Source organism: Syngnathus typhle, linkage group LG12, assembly GCF_033458585.1.
Source record: "Syngnathus typhle isolate RoL2023-S1 ecotype Sweden linkage group LG12, RoL_Styp_1.0, whole genome shotgun sequence".
In the NCBI taxonomy this organism is placed as follows: Eukaryota; Metazoa; Chordata; class Actinopteri; order Syngnathiformes; family Syngnathidae; genus Syngnathus; species Syngnathus typhle.
This window is the reverse complement of record NC_083749.1, coordinates 562315-581104: the sequence shown is the minus strand read 5'-3', so window position 1 is coordinate 581104 and position 18790 is coordinate 562315. Positions and strand designations below refer to the sequence as shown.

The 18790-nt window shown below is 49.3% G+C and overlaps 1 protein-coding gene across 1 annotated transcript in view; it reads right to left on the bottom strand.

The window, feature by feature from the left end:
- Positions 1 to 18790, bottom strand: part of lamc3 (laminin, gamma 3) — a 37378-nt gene that overhangs the window by 3810 nt on the left and 14778 nt on the right. The window contains exons 6-27 of the mRNA XM_061292921.1: positions 18351 to 18471; positions 16820 to 16918; positions 16484 to 16620; positions 16177 to 16296; positions 13894 to 14092; positions 11890 to 11993; positions 10328 to 10555; positions 5241 to 5429; positions 4935 to 5180; positions 4721 to 4874; positions 4516 to 4658; positions 4272 to 4450; positions 2895 to 3072; positions 2619 to 2830; positions 1605 to 1681; positions 1405 to 1539; positions 1148 to 1310; positions 934 to 1080; positions 764 to 866; positions 495 to 697; positions 297 to 437; positions 135 to 234 (exon numbers count right to left, since the gene is read on the bottom strand). Of these exons, the coding sequence (XP_061148905.1) occupies positions 135 to 234; positions 297 to 437; positions 495 to 697; positions 764 to 866; positions 934 to 1080; positions 1148 to 1310; positions 1405 to 1539; positions 1605 to 1681; positions 2619 to 2830; positions 2895 to 3072; positions 4272 to 4450; positions 4516 to 4658; positions 4721 to 4874; positions 4935 to 5180; positions 5241 to 5429; positions 10328 to 10555; positions 11890 to 11993; positions 13894 to 14092; positions 16177 to 16296; positions 16484 to 16620; positions 16820 to 16918; positions 18351 to 18471 (3378 nt within the window). The remainder of the gene's footprint in view (positions 1 to 134; positions 235 to 296; positions 438 to 494; positions 698 to 763; positions 867 to 933; positions 1081 to 1147; positions 1311 to 1404; positions 1540 to 1604; positions 1682 to 2618; positions 2831 to 2894; positions 3073 to 4271; positions 4451 to 4515; positions 4659 to 4720; positions 4875 to 4934; positions 5181 to 5240; positions 5430 to 10327; positions 10556 to 11889; positions 11994 to 13893; positions 14093 to 16176; positions 16297 to 16483; positions 16621 to 16819; positions 16919 to 18350; positions 18472 to 18790) is intronic.

Sequence of the window (18790 nt, the reverse complement as noted above, 5' to 3'; positions counted from 1 at the left end):
ATTAAGAGAATTCATTTTCATTAATATACTGATTTAAATTTTTTATTAATTAACTAACAAGTCATTTTTAATCAAATTTTTTTAACGCCAAATTCGGCCTTGGCGGAGGGTTGAAGACAAAACGTAGTAGTTACCAATTTTGTCAATGAGCTGGGTGAGGGTGTGCGAGTAGGCCTCCAACTGCATCTTGGCCGCCTCCATGTCCTTCCTCACGTCGGCCAGAGGGGGCGCTGACTAGAAGGTTAAGGCTCGCCTCAATATTTGGATTGAACCATTCGGTAAGTACGACACCGTACCTCGGACGCCACGTGAACCTTGGCGCTCTCAGCTCGCGACGTCTGCGCGTCCAGACTTTCTAAGGCGGATTCCACGTGGGAGCCGAGGTGGGCGAAGGCGGTCCTGGTGTGCTTGGCTTGCGTCAGGAGGCCTTTGGATTCCTGGAATCACATGCGGGTGGTTTGGCCGTTCACAAAGCTTACCTCTCGTTTGCGTACCTCAGCCACGGTGTCGGCGGTACGCTCCGCTTCCTGAGAAACGTTTTTGGCAAGGCGGGAGTTTTCCCGCGCAGGCTGAAGGGTCTCTCGGATCTCCGAGACCAGTTTGGTGACACTGGCCAGAACTTTACCCTCCAGGGGCTTCTTCTTCTTCATAGCAGCCCGAGTCTGAGTCTGCAGACGAGGCCATTCGCGCACCATGTCTGGGTGGAAAATTAAAACGATACAAAAGGTTGCCGCAAAATCCAAATTTTTTTCGTCAGTCTCACTTTCAAGATCCCGGTGCAGGCTGATTTCTTCTGACTCCGCCCCTTTTCCCGCCACCACTGAAGCCAAGGCAACCATTTTGGCCCACTGAGCTCGCCCTTGCAGCTAAAAGAGTCAAAACAGCAATCAACACGCCGACATTCGCCGAGCGCCTCGCCGCGAATTTGATCACCTCGACTGCGTCCTTTAGATTTTCCCGCTTAGCGTTGACGGCCGCCGCCAGGTTGCGAGTGTCGTTGGCCATCTCGCCGATGAGGTCGTCTTTGGAGCCGATGCTTTGATCCAGTTCTTGAGTCTTTTCCAACAACGAGCCGGCGCGCTAACCAGCGGCGACAAAAGTCAGCAGTAGAAAAACGACACGGCTTTTTCACATTGATGACGGTTACCTCGGCAACCGCTCCACCGGCGTTTGAGCGGCTGAGCCGCGACGTGACGTTACGCAAGGCGAGCCGCAGCCCGACGACCTCCTTCTGTTGGGCCTCGTCGTCGGCAAAGCTTTGGTTGGCCCAGGCGGTGAGATTTTGCCGCTGCTGCCGCATCTGGGTCATTCTGAAATCATTTGGAAGAAATGTAAACGGTCTATTTTGTGTTAGCATTAAGCTAGCACCCAATGTAGTTTGGTCAACGGAAATACTTTGCTTACCGTCGCGTCAGGTCCTCGACGTACTCGTCGGTGGAGTTGTCCTCCAAGAACTCCGTCAGTAAGGCCACGGCACGCTTTGACGTGTTGAGCGCCCTGCCGGCCGCCGCCTCCATTTGCTCGGCGGCGTCTTCGTGGCTACGAGTGCGTGAAACGGCAAGTGTTGAACAAACGAGTGACACGTGACAAAGTGACGTATTCACCTTGTCTTGAGGGCTTGAGACTCGTTCACCGTCATCTTCCATTGATTCGATCCCGAATCAATCTCAAAAGGAATGACCTAGACAGGAAACACATTTCTTGAGTGTTTTCGGGCTTATTGAGATTTTTTCGGGGAGAATAAACACTGCTGAGTAATTCGAGATTTGTCCTTGACTTTGTGGTCGTGCCTTGCCATCAGAAAAAAAGTTTAATCAAGTTTGGGAAGGGAATTAAAAATAGGTGGCAACTTTGAAAGTCTGGCACTATTCAGAGAAGCAGTCTGCGGGAAAATGGTGGCCTGCCATGTCGCCAGACTCACCTTGTGAACTTTTTAATACCTTGCACGGTTCAAAGCGGGGGCACAAAAAACAACATCGTCATCATCGTCTCCTGCCATCCTGTCTCCATTTTATTTGGGATCATGCAAATGAAATAAATATGTGGAAAATACATCAACAATTGATGCCTTGGTTCCCCCGCCTGCACATTTTTTTGTCTTCCCTCCCTTCCCTGCCGACTTTGCTGCTCAAAAGGTGGAGAAGGATGAAGAGGAGGCGGCTGGATGAGGAATGAAAAGATTTGCTTTGAAGGTTTGCTTTGGTGGGGATTTGGTGGCCTATAAAAGGTGGCCGGGCTCCAGAAGGTTGGAAGCAATCCTCGTTTTACAGCGGCGGCGGCGGCGGAGCCACCTTAAAGCACCTCGTCAAACATGTATGACTCAAAACTCGAGACGGAAGAGACGATATTTTGACGATGCGGGGGCCACTTTGGCCATCGATGAAAATGGATCTTTGACGGCTAGATCCGTCAATGGTTTTAGGAGGCGGTCATTGACAAAAAAATGATTAAAAAATAATATAAAAATGATAATGAAAAAATAAAATAAAAATAATAAAAGGATATAAAAAAGTATTACTTTGATTTGATTAAAAAATAATATAAAAATGATAATGAAAAAATAAAATAAAAATAATAAAATGATATAAAAAATGATTTGCTTCAAATAAAGAACCCACCATGAGGTCCAGGTCCTTTGTGGCCCGCTTTAGTTGCGTCTGGGCCTCGCCGACCATCAGTGCGATCCCGGCTAACGTCCGACACGCCCCTCCTTCTCCTTTGGACCCGTCGCTGCAGTTGGAAGCGGCCGACACGTCGTGCAGGCGAGCCGCCAGAGCGCCCGCGGACGCCTCCAGCGAGGAGAATTGTCGTACGAAGGCCTCCTGAGCCTCTGGAAGTGAAGAAAAGACCCCCCAAAAAAAGGAATTGGAGTCCGGGAGTGTTTCCGCGTTTACCTTGGAAAGCCAAAAATTCCTCCAGCGCGTTGGGTAACGTTGGCCCGTCCCGCTGGTTCTCGTGAGTGGCGTCGGTGGGAAATCCCAGCAGGGGGCGCCGCTTGCTGAATCGGCTTTGGCAATCCAAACCGGCCAGGAGCTTTTCGGCGTACTGCAGGCCTGTCCTCAGCTTCTCCGCCTGGAACAACGCTAGCATTTAGCACTCGGGGTGTGCAAAAATTGAACGAACAAGAAAAAAAAACAGGACTTATTTATCGGGAGGACGGAAATGCGACATTCCGACAAAAGCAATGAATAAATGAATCGCAATGGAAAGATAAGCAGGGAATGAACACATGCTCGCCATTTATCTACTTTAAGCGCCTTTCACAATTCCTGTAAAAAATAAAAATAAAAATAAAAAAATCCCGTGTTTCCAGGCTCTATAACTCGGACTGATGCTGAATAAGCGGCCAAAGTCGCTTCAGGAAATTTTCAAGTGAAATATCGGAAGAGCCAGCATTTTTCCGCCATTGCCTTTTAGCCCATTTTGCACACACACAAAAAAAAAAATAGCAAGCACCCTCCACTTATAACTACACCGCGATTTATCACTCAGTGTCAAAAAGCACAGACCCAAAAATGGAACCAAAAAAAAAAAGCTGTTCTTATTCATCCCAAGACGGGAGATGAAGTATTCCGACAGAAGCAATGAATAAATGAATAACAACGGTCAGATAAGTGGCGAATGAAAGGCCGCTTCATATCGAACAAAGCGGGAAGGGAATTTCTCCAGATATGGGATTTGTGCGGGACATTTGTCCAGAGTGGGAGGCATTGTTTTGTTTTTTCCTCCCCAGAAAGGTTGGAACACTTGTCACCGTTGACATTGTTCTAACCGGCTTTTTCCTTTCAAGATCCTCCTTGGTTACCGATTTTGCCGACCTGCTCGTTTGTCTTTTTTCCCGGCCGCCGCTCGGGCGGACGGGCGGGGCGAGAGAATGCTTACTTTACTCTTTAGCGACAATTCCAGCAACCGAATGTAGTTTTAATCCTGATTATCAGTGACGAGATGACCTTTCTGAGGCGCTCATTATTAATCGAACAACTAATTGGTGTCGTCTGAGGCTTTAAGTCCCTCTCGCCGGTTAATCGTGGCAACAAAATTGAGGTGGTTTTAATTGGCACAGTTCATTCTGGCTTTTATGGGGGGGCTTTCGTTCTTATTATTATCTCGACAACTACATAAAGGGCCTTCGGGGAAGCTTTCATTCTTATTTCAACTGATTGGCCTTTTTGGGCCTTTCATTTGCACTGTTCAATTCGACAGCTAAATTGTATTTGGGGGGAGGCGGGGCTTGAATTTTTATTATGGCTCTGCCACAGTTGTGAACGCACCTGCTGCTGCACCAGTCCGTAGCAGGCGGGACACTCCTGGCACTGGTGCGTGCCTCGGTCTAGGAAGTGGTTGGGCCGGCATTTGGCACACTTGGAGCCGGTGAAGCCGGGCCGACACGAACACGTGCCGTTGGCGTGACAGCGCATGGAGACGGAACCCATGGGGTCGCAGTCGCAGGCTGCCGGGAGAACGAGCGGAAGTTCCAAACCTGGCAGCGGGCTCCATCTTGGAAAAAAAGCGTACCTCGGCATCCTCGTGACGAGAATCCGAAGAAGCCCGGTCGACATGCGTCGCACAGCCGTCCCTCCACGCCGCCTCTGCACAAGCACTGCCCCGTGACCGGGTGGCAGGCAACGGACGATGAACCGATAGGGTGACACGAGCACCTGGAGGGAGCCCATGTTCCTCAAAGTGCTCTTCAGCTGAGTTCTCCTCGGCGTGGCTTTACCTCTCGCAACCTACGCCGTGCCGGAGGTTGAAAAAGCCTTCCTGGCAGTGGCCGCAGTCCCGCCCGGCCACGTGTTCCAGGCACTCGCAACTTCCCGTCTCGGGGTGACACTCCGTCGCGTGGCCCGAGGTTCCCGCGGGGTTGCAGCTGCACGCTGGAGAGGACAATCAATTTTACAAGAGGACACATTCGGTGGACTCGACCGACCACTCACGCTCGCACTTCAGTCCGGCGGCGTCACGGCGAGCGTCGCCGTAGTAACCTCGGCGACAGCTCTGGCAACGCTCGCCCTCGGTGTTGCCTGCGCACTTGAGGCAACGGCCGCTCAGGCGGTCGCACACGCCCACCGCGTTGGGGTCCACGTTACCGCTGCAGTCGCATCTCACGCACTCCCGTGCCGTCCCCGAACGCCCCAGCGGGTCGCCGTAGTAACCGTCATCACACATCTGGCAGCGAGAACCTGCCGACGGGAGGGCGGAGTCAAACCGTGACGTTAGTTCCGGCGGAGCGGGCCGCTCACCTGTTTGTCCGGCGGGGCAGTCGGTGCACAGCACCTGGTCCGACTCTGGCAGCTGCACGCAGCCGCTTCCGCCGGGGCAAGGGCAGGGGTGACAGTCGCCCGGCGTGCCAATCAAAGCGTTGCCGTAGTAACCGTGCAGGCAGCGCTCGCAGGTCGGGCCGCCGGTGAAGTCCGAGCACTCGCACTCGCCTGGAATAGAAATAAGAACGAGCAAAGCTGTAAACTAACATCAAGTGCTCAATTTTCAGACATGTTGAGCCCCTCCAAAAATGACTGCAGGACTCAGAAGACGCAGTTCTGGTCATTCCCCAGCCGGAGGCGCTGCGTCCATGACACTCATCTCAACTTGGCTCCAAAACTCTTTCCGAGAAAGACAAGCCGACTCGGCCAGGCCGTAATTGCCTTCAAGGGAGGGAGGCGATTCCCTCGAGCTAGCGCCAGGCAGATTAGCATGCCTATGAAGTAGTCCCGGGCAAAACAATAACAAAAACATATTTAAATCCTGGAGCTGTGTCCATAAACATTTTGGGGGGAAAAATACCAGATTAATTATGCTGTTTTCATGAGTTATTATGCTGCAAGAGTGGGTGTACATGATAAATCACAGAAGCCGGCGAGAGCTTTATCTAATTGCATCGGCGCCGAACGTGACACGTCGTGCTGAAGCGGCATCCGCGTTTGCTAGCAGCTTCATTTAATCGTACATCTCGTCATGGGATGTTGCCATTATTTATTCAAGGCCTGCAACAATGCAATATTAAACACGCTGCGAGATCAGGAAGCATTCGTCGACTTACTACCGAGCATGGCCAGACAGTCAACTTGAGTTTAAAGTGTCTACTGTTCACACCCGCACGTTGTCAAATGATTCAACAGGAGGATTATATTTATATATTTATTCTTGTCAGTTTATGCTGAGCCAAAGATGAGGTTGCCACGGCGACGATACGGTCTCCCCTTTTCTGTCGACGCTTCATCACCTGGATGACTTTGAAGCTGTTATTGTAACGTAAACCGACATGGCCGTTCCGCTTTATCCGACCGCCTCGTAGATTTACGTCTTTTTGTTAAACGGGGCAAAAAATCGTCTTCAAAATGGTAGCAAAGCGACGACACGTTGCGACTTTACCGAGTGTGACGATGACTGAGCGGGATATGAGGCAGAAGAAGGGCCTGCGCCACACCGCCATTGTCATTCTGAGACCGTTTTGTCCATTTCATTTCCTATGGCAACAGGCGGAAGGTGAAATTTGATTGGAAGCAACATCCAACAAACACATTCATATTATTTATCGTGCTAGCTAAGCTAACGAGGCAACACACTTGCTAAAAATGCGAAGGCTAAGATAGCAGGCTTAGCATGAGAAGCAAACAAGGCTAGAGATACCTTCAATAGTTGAGCAAGCAAGGCTAGTTAATGCTAATGTTGCAAGGCCATGCTACTTTCTGTCTAACAATGATCATGTTTTTAATATTTGCACAGGTGACGTCACTATCCACGCTAAGCAAACAAGGTCAGTTGCGCACTCTCACTTTGTTTATTATCTGATGCTAAAGTCAAACTTGTGGAACAGGACACTCTCTGCAAGGAGAATCCCCCGCTCCACTTCCGCCCTCCCCGTCGGGAGCGTCTGTCTCTCCTGCAGACTCATTAAAGAAGATCCCAGCGGAGCGACCGCATCGACCTGCGGGAGCGGCCGACCCGTCCTAACCCCGTAGACGCTTTCCAGAAAGCTTGAGACTGGGCTCAGACTGGCTGGGCTTTCCAGGCTCCAAAGCATAATGAGGTCACCTCGGGTTTAGCGCTAGCTCACTTAGCTGCAAACAAGCTGCGAGAATGATGGCTCATGCTGACAAAAAGAGAGAGCATTTGAGTATTTTATTTTATTATTCTGCCACCATACTATTCAGTATTTTACAACAACCTCGCGTCTTTAGAATGGGCCATTCCCAAGATGAACCTAGAGTATGATGGCAAAATATTTGAACGTAAATACTAGCAAGATGGATGAAGCTGAATTGCATATGCTCGGAATTTTCATTGGATGCCGGTGAACTTTGATAACTCCCCATAAAAGGTCGCGGAAGAACAAAACATCCCGCCCTTGAGATTCATAGTCCCCCCCCCCCCTACTGGCAAAAAAAAGTATAGACGCAATAACTCAGCCCCCCCCCCCCCCCCTCTCCAACGCTCTGATTTGTTTGCAGCTTTTGCACTCATCCATCAGTGGCTGCCTCCTGCTAACCACACGTGCCCGCGAGCAGACAAAAGCCCAAGCAAACAAATAAATAACATTCTTACAGTCCGGAGTTCGGCACATACTTGTTTGTCACGTTGACATTTGTACGAGGCCAACTTTTGGGGGGCTGGAATAATGCGCGGCTCTTTTGCATGGCTTAAATGTCACAAGTGCCGCAGTGTGGTGGGAGATGCCAAGAAACACAAGAAACCCTTTTTTTTTTTACTCTCTTAGTGGAGCAAACGCAATGAGAAAAAAGAAGACAACTGCCTTCAACCTGTCTCATTGCATCAATTGACGTACAAGCAAACGCTAAGGTCATTAGCATGCTAGCCTGTGAGTCATGTTTACCAATAAAAGACCCCCCCACACACCCTCCTCCTTCTTAAACGGATGCTTAAATGTCATCTCTCAGAGGCAATGAGTACAAAAAGTCAAGACGGGAGTTGACAAAGATAGGAAAGCAGTCGAGCGTCGTCGACTGGGCTGCGAGGTCACCGGGGGTGAAAAAGCCGCAACTTTAGGCTTAACCCGACGGAGGGACAAAGACACCCTCCTCGTCTTTGTTTGTTGAATCGTTTGGGCTGTTTGGGATGGGGGTGACATTTCTCCTCATTTCGTGCACAAATAGGAATTTTCCAATGGACTGCTGTTGCGCGACTGCAAACAAGCGGCGCGACGCGGCGAGCGTTAATAAATCACGATTAGGAAGCTCCGACTTCCCGCCACGTCGGCTGAATAAATTCCGCTCCCCGGATCACGTTCGTGCTCCTCCCGTGATTACGTGGCGATTAGGATTCTGGGCGGAGGAACGGCGGGTCGGGGACTCTCTTGACAATATTTTCTATTGTTCATGCAGCAAAACCGAATCCCGATGACGGTGCTAATTTTAGCTAGCGGGCGCTAAAGGACATCCCGTGGGATGGTTGTAAAGAGCGACTCAAGAGGACACCAAGTAACGCTTGTTTCATCATTAGCATGCGTGCTAGGAGCGGCATGTAAATATCTTCAAAGTGCGAGCTATACTTAGCTCATTAGCTTTGCGCGCAAACGAAGTCGACAAAGTTTGAATCGAACAACAAAGTGAGTCTGTCCTCAGCTAGCTTTGCCACGTGAAGTAAAATGGCTGACATCAACTGGACGCTTGACTTGGTACGAGGCAGAATTGGATTGTAGTTTGTCTCGAATGTCAACGTGGAGGCAAATGAGATTGTCAGCCAACTGTAAACACCGTCAATGTCTCACAATCCAGAGTTTGAAAGTGAGTGAAAAGGCTCCACTGAGGCAAAACATAGTGGAATTTCTTAGTACGGTTTATATAACTCCATTTTGTTTTGCCTCCTGTTTCTTTTTTCAAGTAATTCCACTGTCGGTTACTCGAAAGAGGAAGAATGAAAACAGTAAATATTTCAAGGTCAGCCTAGTTTTTTTTTTTTAAATGCGTTGAACATTTAATGGTTGTCAGCGGGCAAATATTCTATTTATAGAAATAACATTTATCGATATATTTATCGTCCATCATGTTGGAAGATGTGCCTTGCTCGGTCGGTGCTGCTGTTTTGGTTCGCAAGTTCAGATTACATCCTGCAAAGCCTTTTACAATTAAAGCTTCTTTCCTAAGGGCGAGCAAACACATGAAAGGGGAGCCGTAGCAAGAAAAAAAGTGTTCAGGAAGTGCTGCAGGATGAAGACGAAGCGAAGAGCAGGTGCAACCAGGACGAAGGAAGGGAGATGAAAAAGAGCAAGAACAAGCCGGCGAGTGTTTGGAGGAGAAAAAAAAGAGCCTGTCGCAACACAAAGAGCCGCAAGCAAATGAGACGTCATTGGCGGAGTGGCGGCTAACCAATCTAATCAGGCACTTGTCAGAAGAAGGGGCAGAAGAACGCCATTTGAAAAAAAAAAATCTAATTAAATTAAGGCTTTTGTAATTAATCAAAATCAATCAAATACATTTTTCTTCACACAATAAGCAATCATTTCCTATTTAACCTACGCAATAGTGGCTGCTGTTCCAATTTTGTCTTGTGGGGGTCGGGAGGGAGCTTTCAAATGGTTGCCCCCACTTTCAAAACAATAAAGAAGAAACATTTTCATGTCTTGCCTGTGGACAAGTAATGCTAAAACGATTTGAATAGCTATCAAATACATATGTTTTTATCCATTTTTTGCACTTTTAATTACCTCCCTCCTACATACTTAATCAAATACAACGTAAGCGCCAGTCGCAGGCGAAGCTGGCGGCGTCTGTAAACTGGGTCGAGATTGAGGAACGATAAAAGATGGGATAAAAATCTGTCTTCTTTCTAAAGGGAGGGAGGGAGGTAGGGGGGGAGTTTGCTTATTTTTTCTTTTTTGCCTTTTCCACTCACGAGAGCGCGACTCCGTAAAAGACACTCCAAGAAGGCTTTGTGCACGCACATCAATATAAATAAATAAGTTTGCCGTGTTTGTGCTGCCCAACGGCTGCCGCGTTACTATTTTACAGAACATCGCCTGCGGGAAGTGAATCAGAAAACACACACTTGGAAAGCAGCATAAAACAGAATTCACTTGTGAATTATGTATTTGGGGGGGGGGGGGGGGGGAGAAGTGTCACATTTATGCTTTACAGCTAATCGTGGGGAGGACACTGGATGTTCCAAATCCATTTGCAGTAGGTGGAAATCTCCAACTTTTTTTATTTTATTTTATTTAGTTTTACCCCTCCCAGACACCGTTTTAATGGATTGAAAAAAAAATAGCAAACAAACAATATTGGTTTGCGATTAAGCCAAAACCGTGTCTAATAAGAATAATTATTATTAATGATTTGGCACCATCTAGTGGCATCTTTTGGCAATCACATACCTGTCTCAGGGTGGCAAGTTCCGTGCTGATGGCAGTCGCAGGGGACACACGTGGAGAAGGGGCCGCCGTTTGGGACCTCCCGTGTGAATCCGGGCGCGCATCGCTCGCAGAACTGGCCGGCGAACCCGATGGGACAGGTGCAGCTTTCCACCCAGGGGGCAGGCGGCGCCGTCTCGCCAGCGGCGGGGGATGCTGAGGCCAGATGGACCGCCGAGAGCTGGGATGTGTCTGGAGATGACACACAAGCAAAAGACATTGTTGACTTGGAGAGAGTTGGAATTCCAAGGAAGCAGAAATGCTAACCACCGCTAGCACCTCTGTGCTAATGATTTTCAACTTTTGTCCCACAGAGTGGCTTTCAGACAGACGCGTCAAACCCTCATGTCAAAATTCCATCAAGGCAATTTCAACCCAAAACCGGAATTGGACTTCTCCGACATGCACGATTGCTGGAGATCTTTTAATTCATCCAAATTCAGCGCCTAATTTCACACTTCTGACTCCTCTTCGGCGCTATTAAAATTCCAAAGGCGTGCCGCCGAGGAGGCAAGCCGGGCCGGGCCCGTCTTATTACGCCGGCGCTCCGCAAACGCCTTTCATTAAAACGGACAGAATGTCGGCACGGCCACTTGTTAGAAGCGGTCACGGTCCGCCTTCTTCGCTCACGTCGCCCTCATTACGGTTTTCATCTGTCTACGGCCAAACGGGACGACGTCACGCCTGGGTCAGAGGGAAACGCTGCCGCCGCCGCCGCCGAAGCGCTCCTCACATGAAATGGAGAATCCTCATGAAAAATGATGACGGCTAAATGACCAGCGAGGTTGCCGCCACCCGTTTCTCCACATTTATGTCAAGCCGCTTTTAATGGGGAGGAAAAATGTAAACTCCAGGGGACACATGTTCCCTGTCTCCCTGCAGCGACATTACACGGAAGCGGTGGACGCTCCGAGCAAAACGACTTTCCGCTCTCTTTTAATAAGAAAAAGAGCCCTCGTACTTTATACAACAGACAAAGTGTAGAGTTCAACGTGACATTTTTTGCTTCAGCACAATGAGAATTGTGCTGTGCCTTCTGGTGTTTGCGCCTTGTCCACAAGGGGGCAGTATGAAACAAAAATTACACAGCATTTGATTTTGTAGGGGCGACTATCCCAGAAAAGGATATTAGCTTAGCCACGGCGTGCGTATCCACCCATTAAATATGTACGAGTCATTTCTTTTCCGACACATCTTTTGAAATTGCCATTTTTGATCGCGTATACAGTTGTTGTTTTCCATTTGTAGCCGAGATGAAAAACGAAACCATTTCAAGAGCGAGTGAGCAACATTTGGGAATAAACGTCCTCTCTCAAGCGCTGGGTACAGCTCGCCGTGTTCTCCGCTCTTAAAATTTGATGCTCAAATCCTTTCTGCCGCATTCCAATTATTGATGAGCATGTGACACAAGGAAATGTCCCAGAAAAAAAAAAAAGCTTTCTAATTTGGGTTCAAGGCAGAAACTGTGAGAAAGTTGAAGAAAAGAAAAGCCCGGGTGGAGGCGCCGACGCTGTCAGGTCACTTACAATTGACTCCTCCGGCATTGATGATGCGTAGCGCCGTCACGTTGCGCAGGAGCCGGCGAAACTCCACCACGGACAGCTTTGGCGTCATCTGGCTTTCATCAAGCCTGCGACGACACGAGAACACATCCTCTTAATTTCCCGCAGATTAAACAGCAGATGTGCAGCGTCTCTTTGATCCCACTTTAGCCGCACCGCGCCACTAATCTTCACATTTGGGGATGATTACAAGCTTCCCGCCACACACATTATGTGCCAAGATGTAAATGTGCTGAGTCGGACATCTTCGGGGGCCTTGACGCTTGACGGCTGCGGGATGATCTGTAAACGCCACGCGGCGACACATCTGACATGTACCGTAGCGCCGTGTTTGATTGCCGCCGTTGCCACCGTTGCAGGTGCTGCGTCAGCTCCCCTACCTGAAGACGAATGGCACGTTCGCCGAGGCAAGTGCGGCGGTTGAAAAAGTTCAGATGGAACTTTGGTTAGGCAGATGTAAAAAATTCAGATTGCTCAACAGGGTGGAGATTTGGAAGGCTAATGTTAGCACGGACAAATGTTTTGCCATCATTTCCCAATGACAACGTTTGACCAGTCACGTGACTCGGGTCTACGTAAAACACAAGCCGATTGAAATGGCGCCGAGCTTTGGCGTTTCCGGCAGTGTCCATGACTGCGCTTCATGTATGGCCTCCAGTCTCATTCAAAGAGAAGTGATCACAAAGCGGGGCCCCTCCCGACCGAGATAAGCGGGCACAGCTAACAAAGTGGGGCGCGGCGCTCGCCCCGAAGGGAGCGCCATTGTCCCGCCATAATCAGCAGCGAGCAGAGTGTGGCCGTCATCAAGACCGAGCTCAAGCCGCAAGATCATCATTGGACAAAAGAGCCGCACTCGTGTCGACACCACTTTTCGGGAAACAAACAGTGCTGAGCTCATTTGATCGGATTGCAAATGGTTTTTTGGGCTCTGAAATATGATCTCTCGCAATAAACGAGGATTCGCCGTAGTTGCTTTTCTCAAGTGGAGTGGGGCAAACAGGGCGGCGTTGTTTGCCCGGCTCAGCTCATCTCAACCAATCATCTCCTCCGCTTATCTTTTGGCCCACGGCTTAAATCCTCGCGGCGCAATTTAATCTACAGCGCCGCGACGGCGTGACGATTCTAGCACCGCCTAACGTGTTTACCCGACTGGAATTTGGAGGCTGCTAGTCCATTTTTCACAATAGCTCCACGATTTGGCATGCGTCCCCTCATCTTGAATGTCAAATTCCTAACGGCGGCTTGGAGTCTTTTTGTCGGAGAAATTCCTCTTTCGGCCCTCGTTAGGTTTTACACACGGCGCAGGCGGCACACGCACTTCTGGCAGAAGGTTGCGTCACGTTTTTGGCTTCTACGCTGAAGAATGAAAATAACTTTTAATCATGTTCTATTTAGAAATAAACGGTGTAATCTCCACAGTTTTTTGGACGGTGTAATATTTCAACAATTTAATTTACCGTAATTTTCGGACTATGAATCGTGTTTTTTTTCATAGTTTGGGTGGGGGGGGGCGACTTATACTCAGGAGCGACATATACATATATATGTTTTTTTTTTCACTTTTTTGGGCATTTTATGGCTGGTGCGATTTATACTCCGGTGCGATTTATAGTCCGAAAATTACGGTAATCCTTTTATCATCAAGTCCAAATACAGTGTAGTTTCTCTTGGCAAAAAATTACGGTAATCCTATTATCATCAAGTCCAAATACAGTGTAGTTTCTCTTGGCAAAAAATAGCGCTTCATTTTTTCTTTTTATCATTTCCTTTCCTGTGTGCCCCAACTGTAAGAGAATTTATTCTCGCCTGTGGCTGATCTATTCCCATTCCGAGCACGATTACATGTTCGGGGCAAGGCAGAGAACTTGTGGAATAAGAAAAACAATTGAGGAAATAAAAAAAAAAACTGCCATAGAGAGCATATATGCAGGAGACAAGAATCCTCTGCTTGTAAGAATTTGTTTTTACCTGAGGAAAAAGTTTTGTTGCGGCGAGAGGGTAGGGTCGCCCTGTTGGGCACGGCCGGGCGTGAGTTCGGCGCCGAGCGTGATTCCGGCGCCGTCGAGCATGGCGGCGACGCGCTCGGGAAGCAGTTCCGGGCTCTCCGAGGTGAAGGTGACGGAGAGGAGCTGGCCGTAGCTGTGGCTCTGGTCACCCGTAAATTTGTCTAACAGACAAGAAGTCAGCAGTTTGAAAAGTTTCAGATTAAATCCATAAGCGTTCACTCCTTAATGTGTGGAAAAAAAACGGCATTTTTTTTTTTTATCATACAGCAGCCTTTTTGAAATTCCCAAAAAAAGAAAAAAAAAAGCGCAGGACGGTGCAATTAAAAAGTTACACTCTTGCCTGTGATAAGTCTTTCCATATTTTTCCATATCTTTCTTTTTTTTCTGCTGGCTTAGGAAGATGCCTTTAATGACGCTCGTCGAGGGAGACGCTTTTACACCGGGGGAGGCAAAAAGCAATTTATAAAGCAATCCAGCATTGTCACATCGCAACATGCATATAAACAGCAACTTTTGAATCAGGATGAAATTGAAAAATCGGATTCAATAAAAACCTGCAGAGCCCAGGTGGTTCATTGGAAAGAGGCGTCGAATGTTCTTAAGTGGTCGCCGCTTTGACGTCGTCAAGAGTCGTCATGGCGACCTGCTTTTTTTTTTTTTTTTACCCTCACTGGAGTGCTTAGCCGTGTGTCCTTGTGTCACTTTATTTTTATGCTCCACTTAAAGATTCACAACACAGGGAAAAGTTTGCACTTCTTTTTTCCCGTTTTCTCGTGCACGAAATAAAAGTCGCTCCCCAAAGAAATGCTCGATGGTCGGCTTGAACAAATGGAGACGCTTCCCTGTTTTGACCTCTCCCCAAAATAGACGTGTCTCTGTTTACCTCGTGCACTTGAACAAATAAACGCCTCCTCTCAATTAAATACGTCCCTGCTTGCATTGTGCGCTGGAATAAACAAACAAACATTCCTCAGCACGGAGAGAGTCGCTTGCCATTTTCTGTCATCTGCTGGAAGAAATAAACAAATCTATCCACTTGAAATAAGAAGTGTCTCCCCTCACTATTGTGTTTTTCATTGGAAAAAAATTAAAGGCATTTCCCCACAAGTTCTAAAAAAAAAGGGCCTCTCTCCCCAAAAAGGCATCTTCGTGTTTTTGCTTTCCATCAAATAAATATCTCAAATCGAGACTATAAACACCTCCAGTCTATTTCTGCGGTTCCCAAAAAAAAAAAAAAAAAAAAATGAACGCCTCCCCCTAAATAGACGCCTGCACCCATTTGATTTTCCTTTTTCCCTCGGTGGCACTTTTATTTCCTCGCCAGATTGCAAGAGGGCCTCAAGTGAGATGACCCCACCCCTCCACCCTCAAGTCCTACTCAGCAGCTGCTCTCCACCGGTCGGACTGGCGGCGGCGCCGCGGGGGACCCCGAATCCGCCCGTGTCAAGGATCAAGCAGATGTCCGGGATCACGCTTGTGACCAGCCAACTGCTATCGTACCGCTAAGTTTGTTGCACTTGACAAGATGTCTACGCCAAATAAAAAACGTCCCCACAATTCGCCCCCCCTCATCTTACTTTCACGCTATCAGCGGAGCTGTCGCCGCCAAGTCCGACACCCCCACTTGTCAGCCGCCATTTGGGAAGGCGCCGGCGTGGTCCCGCCGAGTGTCGGCTTACGTCTCGGGAGCCGTGTGAACGGCTAAGAGCATCTTTGGTCCGCTTGGAATTTCTTAAAAAGGATTGATGGAATCCCGCCCTCCTGGTGACTGCCGAGGGTGGCGAGCGGCCGCGCAAACCCGTTCACATAAATCTGACAATTTGCGTCCCATAGATAACATGGTAGCAACAACAGAAAAACAAAATGTTGGATTTAGCTAGTTATTTCGCATTTCGGCACAAACCCCGGCGGGGCGGCCCGTTAAACGACGCCTCCGACGAGGGCTTTGGCGAGCGGCGAGAAGCCGCCTCGGTAACGCAGCCAATTTCCAATTTCCGGCGCGGTCAATTCCTTCGGGCCTTCGCTGCCGGGGCAGCTGATAGAAATGAGCCCTAAATCCTGCGGCGGGGGCCGGCTTATTCCCTTATCTTCTAATGGTTGCGATAAAGGATTGGGACGGACAAAATATCCGCACTTGGACACACTGCCAAAAAAGCGCAGTTCATCTCAGACCAGCATTACAGATGCTCCGCCGTAGAAATGAAGGGGCCAAAAATAAGACGGTAAACATATGAACGGCACTCACCCGGGGCTCTGTAGTAGCCGGGCTCGTCCTCTGAGAGAGGAAGCAAATAGACTTCGCCTTCCTTCCACAGCAGGGGGTCCAGCTGACCCCCGGAGAATTCGCCCAGCCAACCGTCCTGATCTGGACTCAAGGAAGAGCAAAAGCTATCCAACACCGGGCCAAAGGATCTTGGAGGTTGAGCTCACACATGTGTCCAGTTGGATTATTTGGTCGCATTTGGTGTGTCCAAACATTCACCATCGATATGTAGCTGGCCGGCCGGCTATCAAACACACCAAAACTCAGAAAAAAAATATCTGCCCTTTACCTTCCATAAAATCCGAAGTAATGTTCACGGCCACAAAGCCAGCAGATGAGGAACACGCCAGCGAGTGACCGAAGCAGAAACACGGCCGGCAGCCGGCCGGGTTGTTTTCTTGCAGGTTGAAGAAGCCTGGCTTGCATCTGCACAAATCAAAGGTTGTGTCTTTTCACCACGCAAGGCCATTTTGGGTCCAAATGGAGCACAGCTGTGAGGAACGCCGACCCCACTGTGACTCAACTGCGGCCAGGCATGTGAGGTCAGGCTCAATACGGCCGGCCGCACATGCCGTCTTGCTGCCGACTCCGTTTACACACGAGAAAGTCGGTTTCGACGCCTCACCTGCCGCAGCCTCCCCCCTCAACGTTGGCCTTGCAGCGGCAGGCGCCGTCCAGCGGCGCGCAGTCCCCCGCGCTGCCAGCGGGAGCGCACTCGCACGGCCTGCGAATAGACAGCAAGTCGACAAACAATGAGTCAGCCAGCCGCCCCAAAAGAAGAAAGAAAGAGGTGCCGGACGGCCTTTTGCGATTGATTGCTTTTGTTTGGAACAGCAAATCTAATTTTAATGAGAGGCGCTATTGCAAATAATTTAATTATCTGCCAGCAAAAGCGTCTCCCCTTTGTTTCTGCTCCAGTGGGCTGAATAATTCACACTGCTGCTCAGACGCATGATTTTTCAGCATCTATGATGGAAGGAACTCTGTGTGTGTGTGTGTGTGTGGCCGTCGACATCCTCCCCGCGTTTCACAAAATCTAATCTGTGGAATAAATGGCCATAAGGTAAGCGAAGCTGTGATGCATCGGTGTCCTCCTATCTCATTCCGACGTGTGCGCGTCCCACAAAGGATCGGAGCAAATAAAGCATCAAATAAACAATAAAGAACGGCTGATGTGATCCCGACTTGCGTTGATTCGATTTAAAGTGGAGGAAACGATACGGAAGAAACACCTCCAGGCGAGAGCGCTCGTTAGCGTTAATTGGCGCGCGACTTTGTCTCAAAGTGGAAATCGCGACGAGCGTGTCAAACGCTGACTTCCGATGTTGACGCGTACCTAATGTTGTGGCCCATTTGGCACGTCATCGACATTCCCATCATTAACATTCCGCCCGGCAGGTGGTGCGGGTCAGAGAGCGGCGCCGTGGACGTACGCACGTTGAATATCAACTAGCGGGGAAGAAAACGTGGCCCTTGCGCTCAAGTCATCATCGTGCATATTTAGAATAATAAGAGGGGCGATTGCATAATGATTGAAAAGTCCGCCATTTTGGTTGGAAGCGAATATTTGAAGCTCGCTTTAGGACAAATGAGAATTGCAATGTGGTCAAAATGTAGCCGCGCGAGAGACCTCGTTTTTTTGCTTGACTTGTTTGTTCAAATTTGTCATATTTGACCAAAAAATGTTTTTGTTGTTGTTTTTTGGGCAAGGATCATATTTTCCTCCTGCTTCTCCATCTCTCCCGTGAAGTTTAGCTGATGGATGTGGTCACCATGGCAACAAGCAGGTTTGGTCGGAGGTCATCGACGTGCGCACGACGACGGCGCGGTGGCTGGCTGGCTGGCTGGCTGGCTGGGGAGCCGGTGAGGGAAAAAATGACGGGAGGCTGTTTTACAATGTTTTTTGTGTGAGCTGCAGCGTTGGGATTTGCTGCTAAAAATATGCTAATGTCATCCGCTAACTAATGCTCTTATGCAAACGTGCTGCAGGTGATAATGCTGCTGTGTGTGCCGCTCATGTCAAATACGTAAACATGCCGCTTGGCGGGAAGTCGCCAACAAACAAAAACTGTAATCCTGACGCTATTTCTGGAGGAGACACATCGCTTTGCTTTAGCGCCGAAATCTTAACATGGCTCGGTCGGCGGCCTTCTCACCTGCAGCCACCGGGGCCGAGCGAGTGGAATCCCGGGCGGCACGCCTCGCACTTGTCGCCCGTCACGCCTCGGCCGCCGCACGCGCATCGTCCCTCGCCGTCGCACTGCAGACTCGCCGGACCTGTCGGCCCAACGGCGGCGGTTACGGCGGGAAGACATAAAAAGGAGAAAATGGCCGGCTGTGAGGATTACGGCCGCGGGCGGTCGATACGCGCTTAATCAATTCCGGGAATAGCAGAACACCTGCTATCGGATTTGCGTTAGGGAAAGAGGCGTCCGGGCGAGCGGGAAATTATGTGGACGCGCCACCCGCTCGGCTTAATGGAGAGAAAAGAGCGGCTGGGGTATTGCGGCCGGCGGCGGACGGAGTCTGTTATCGCCCATGATCGTTAGGCGGGACAATGGCCTCGCACCGGTGAGGAATTACGTGGCAAAAATCG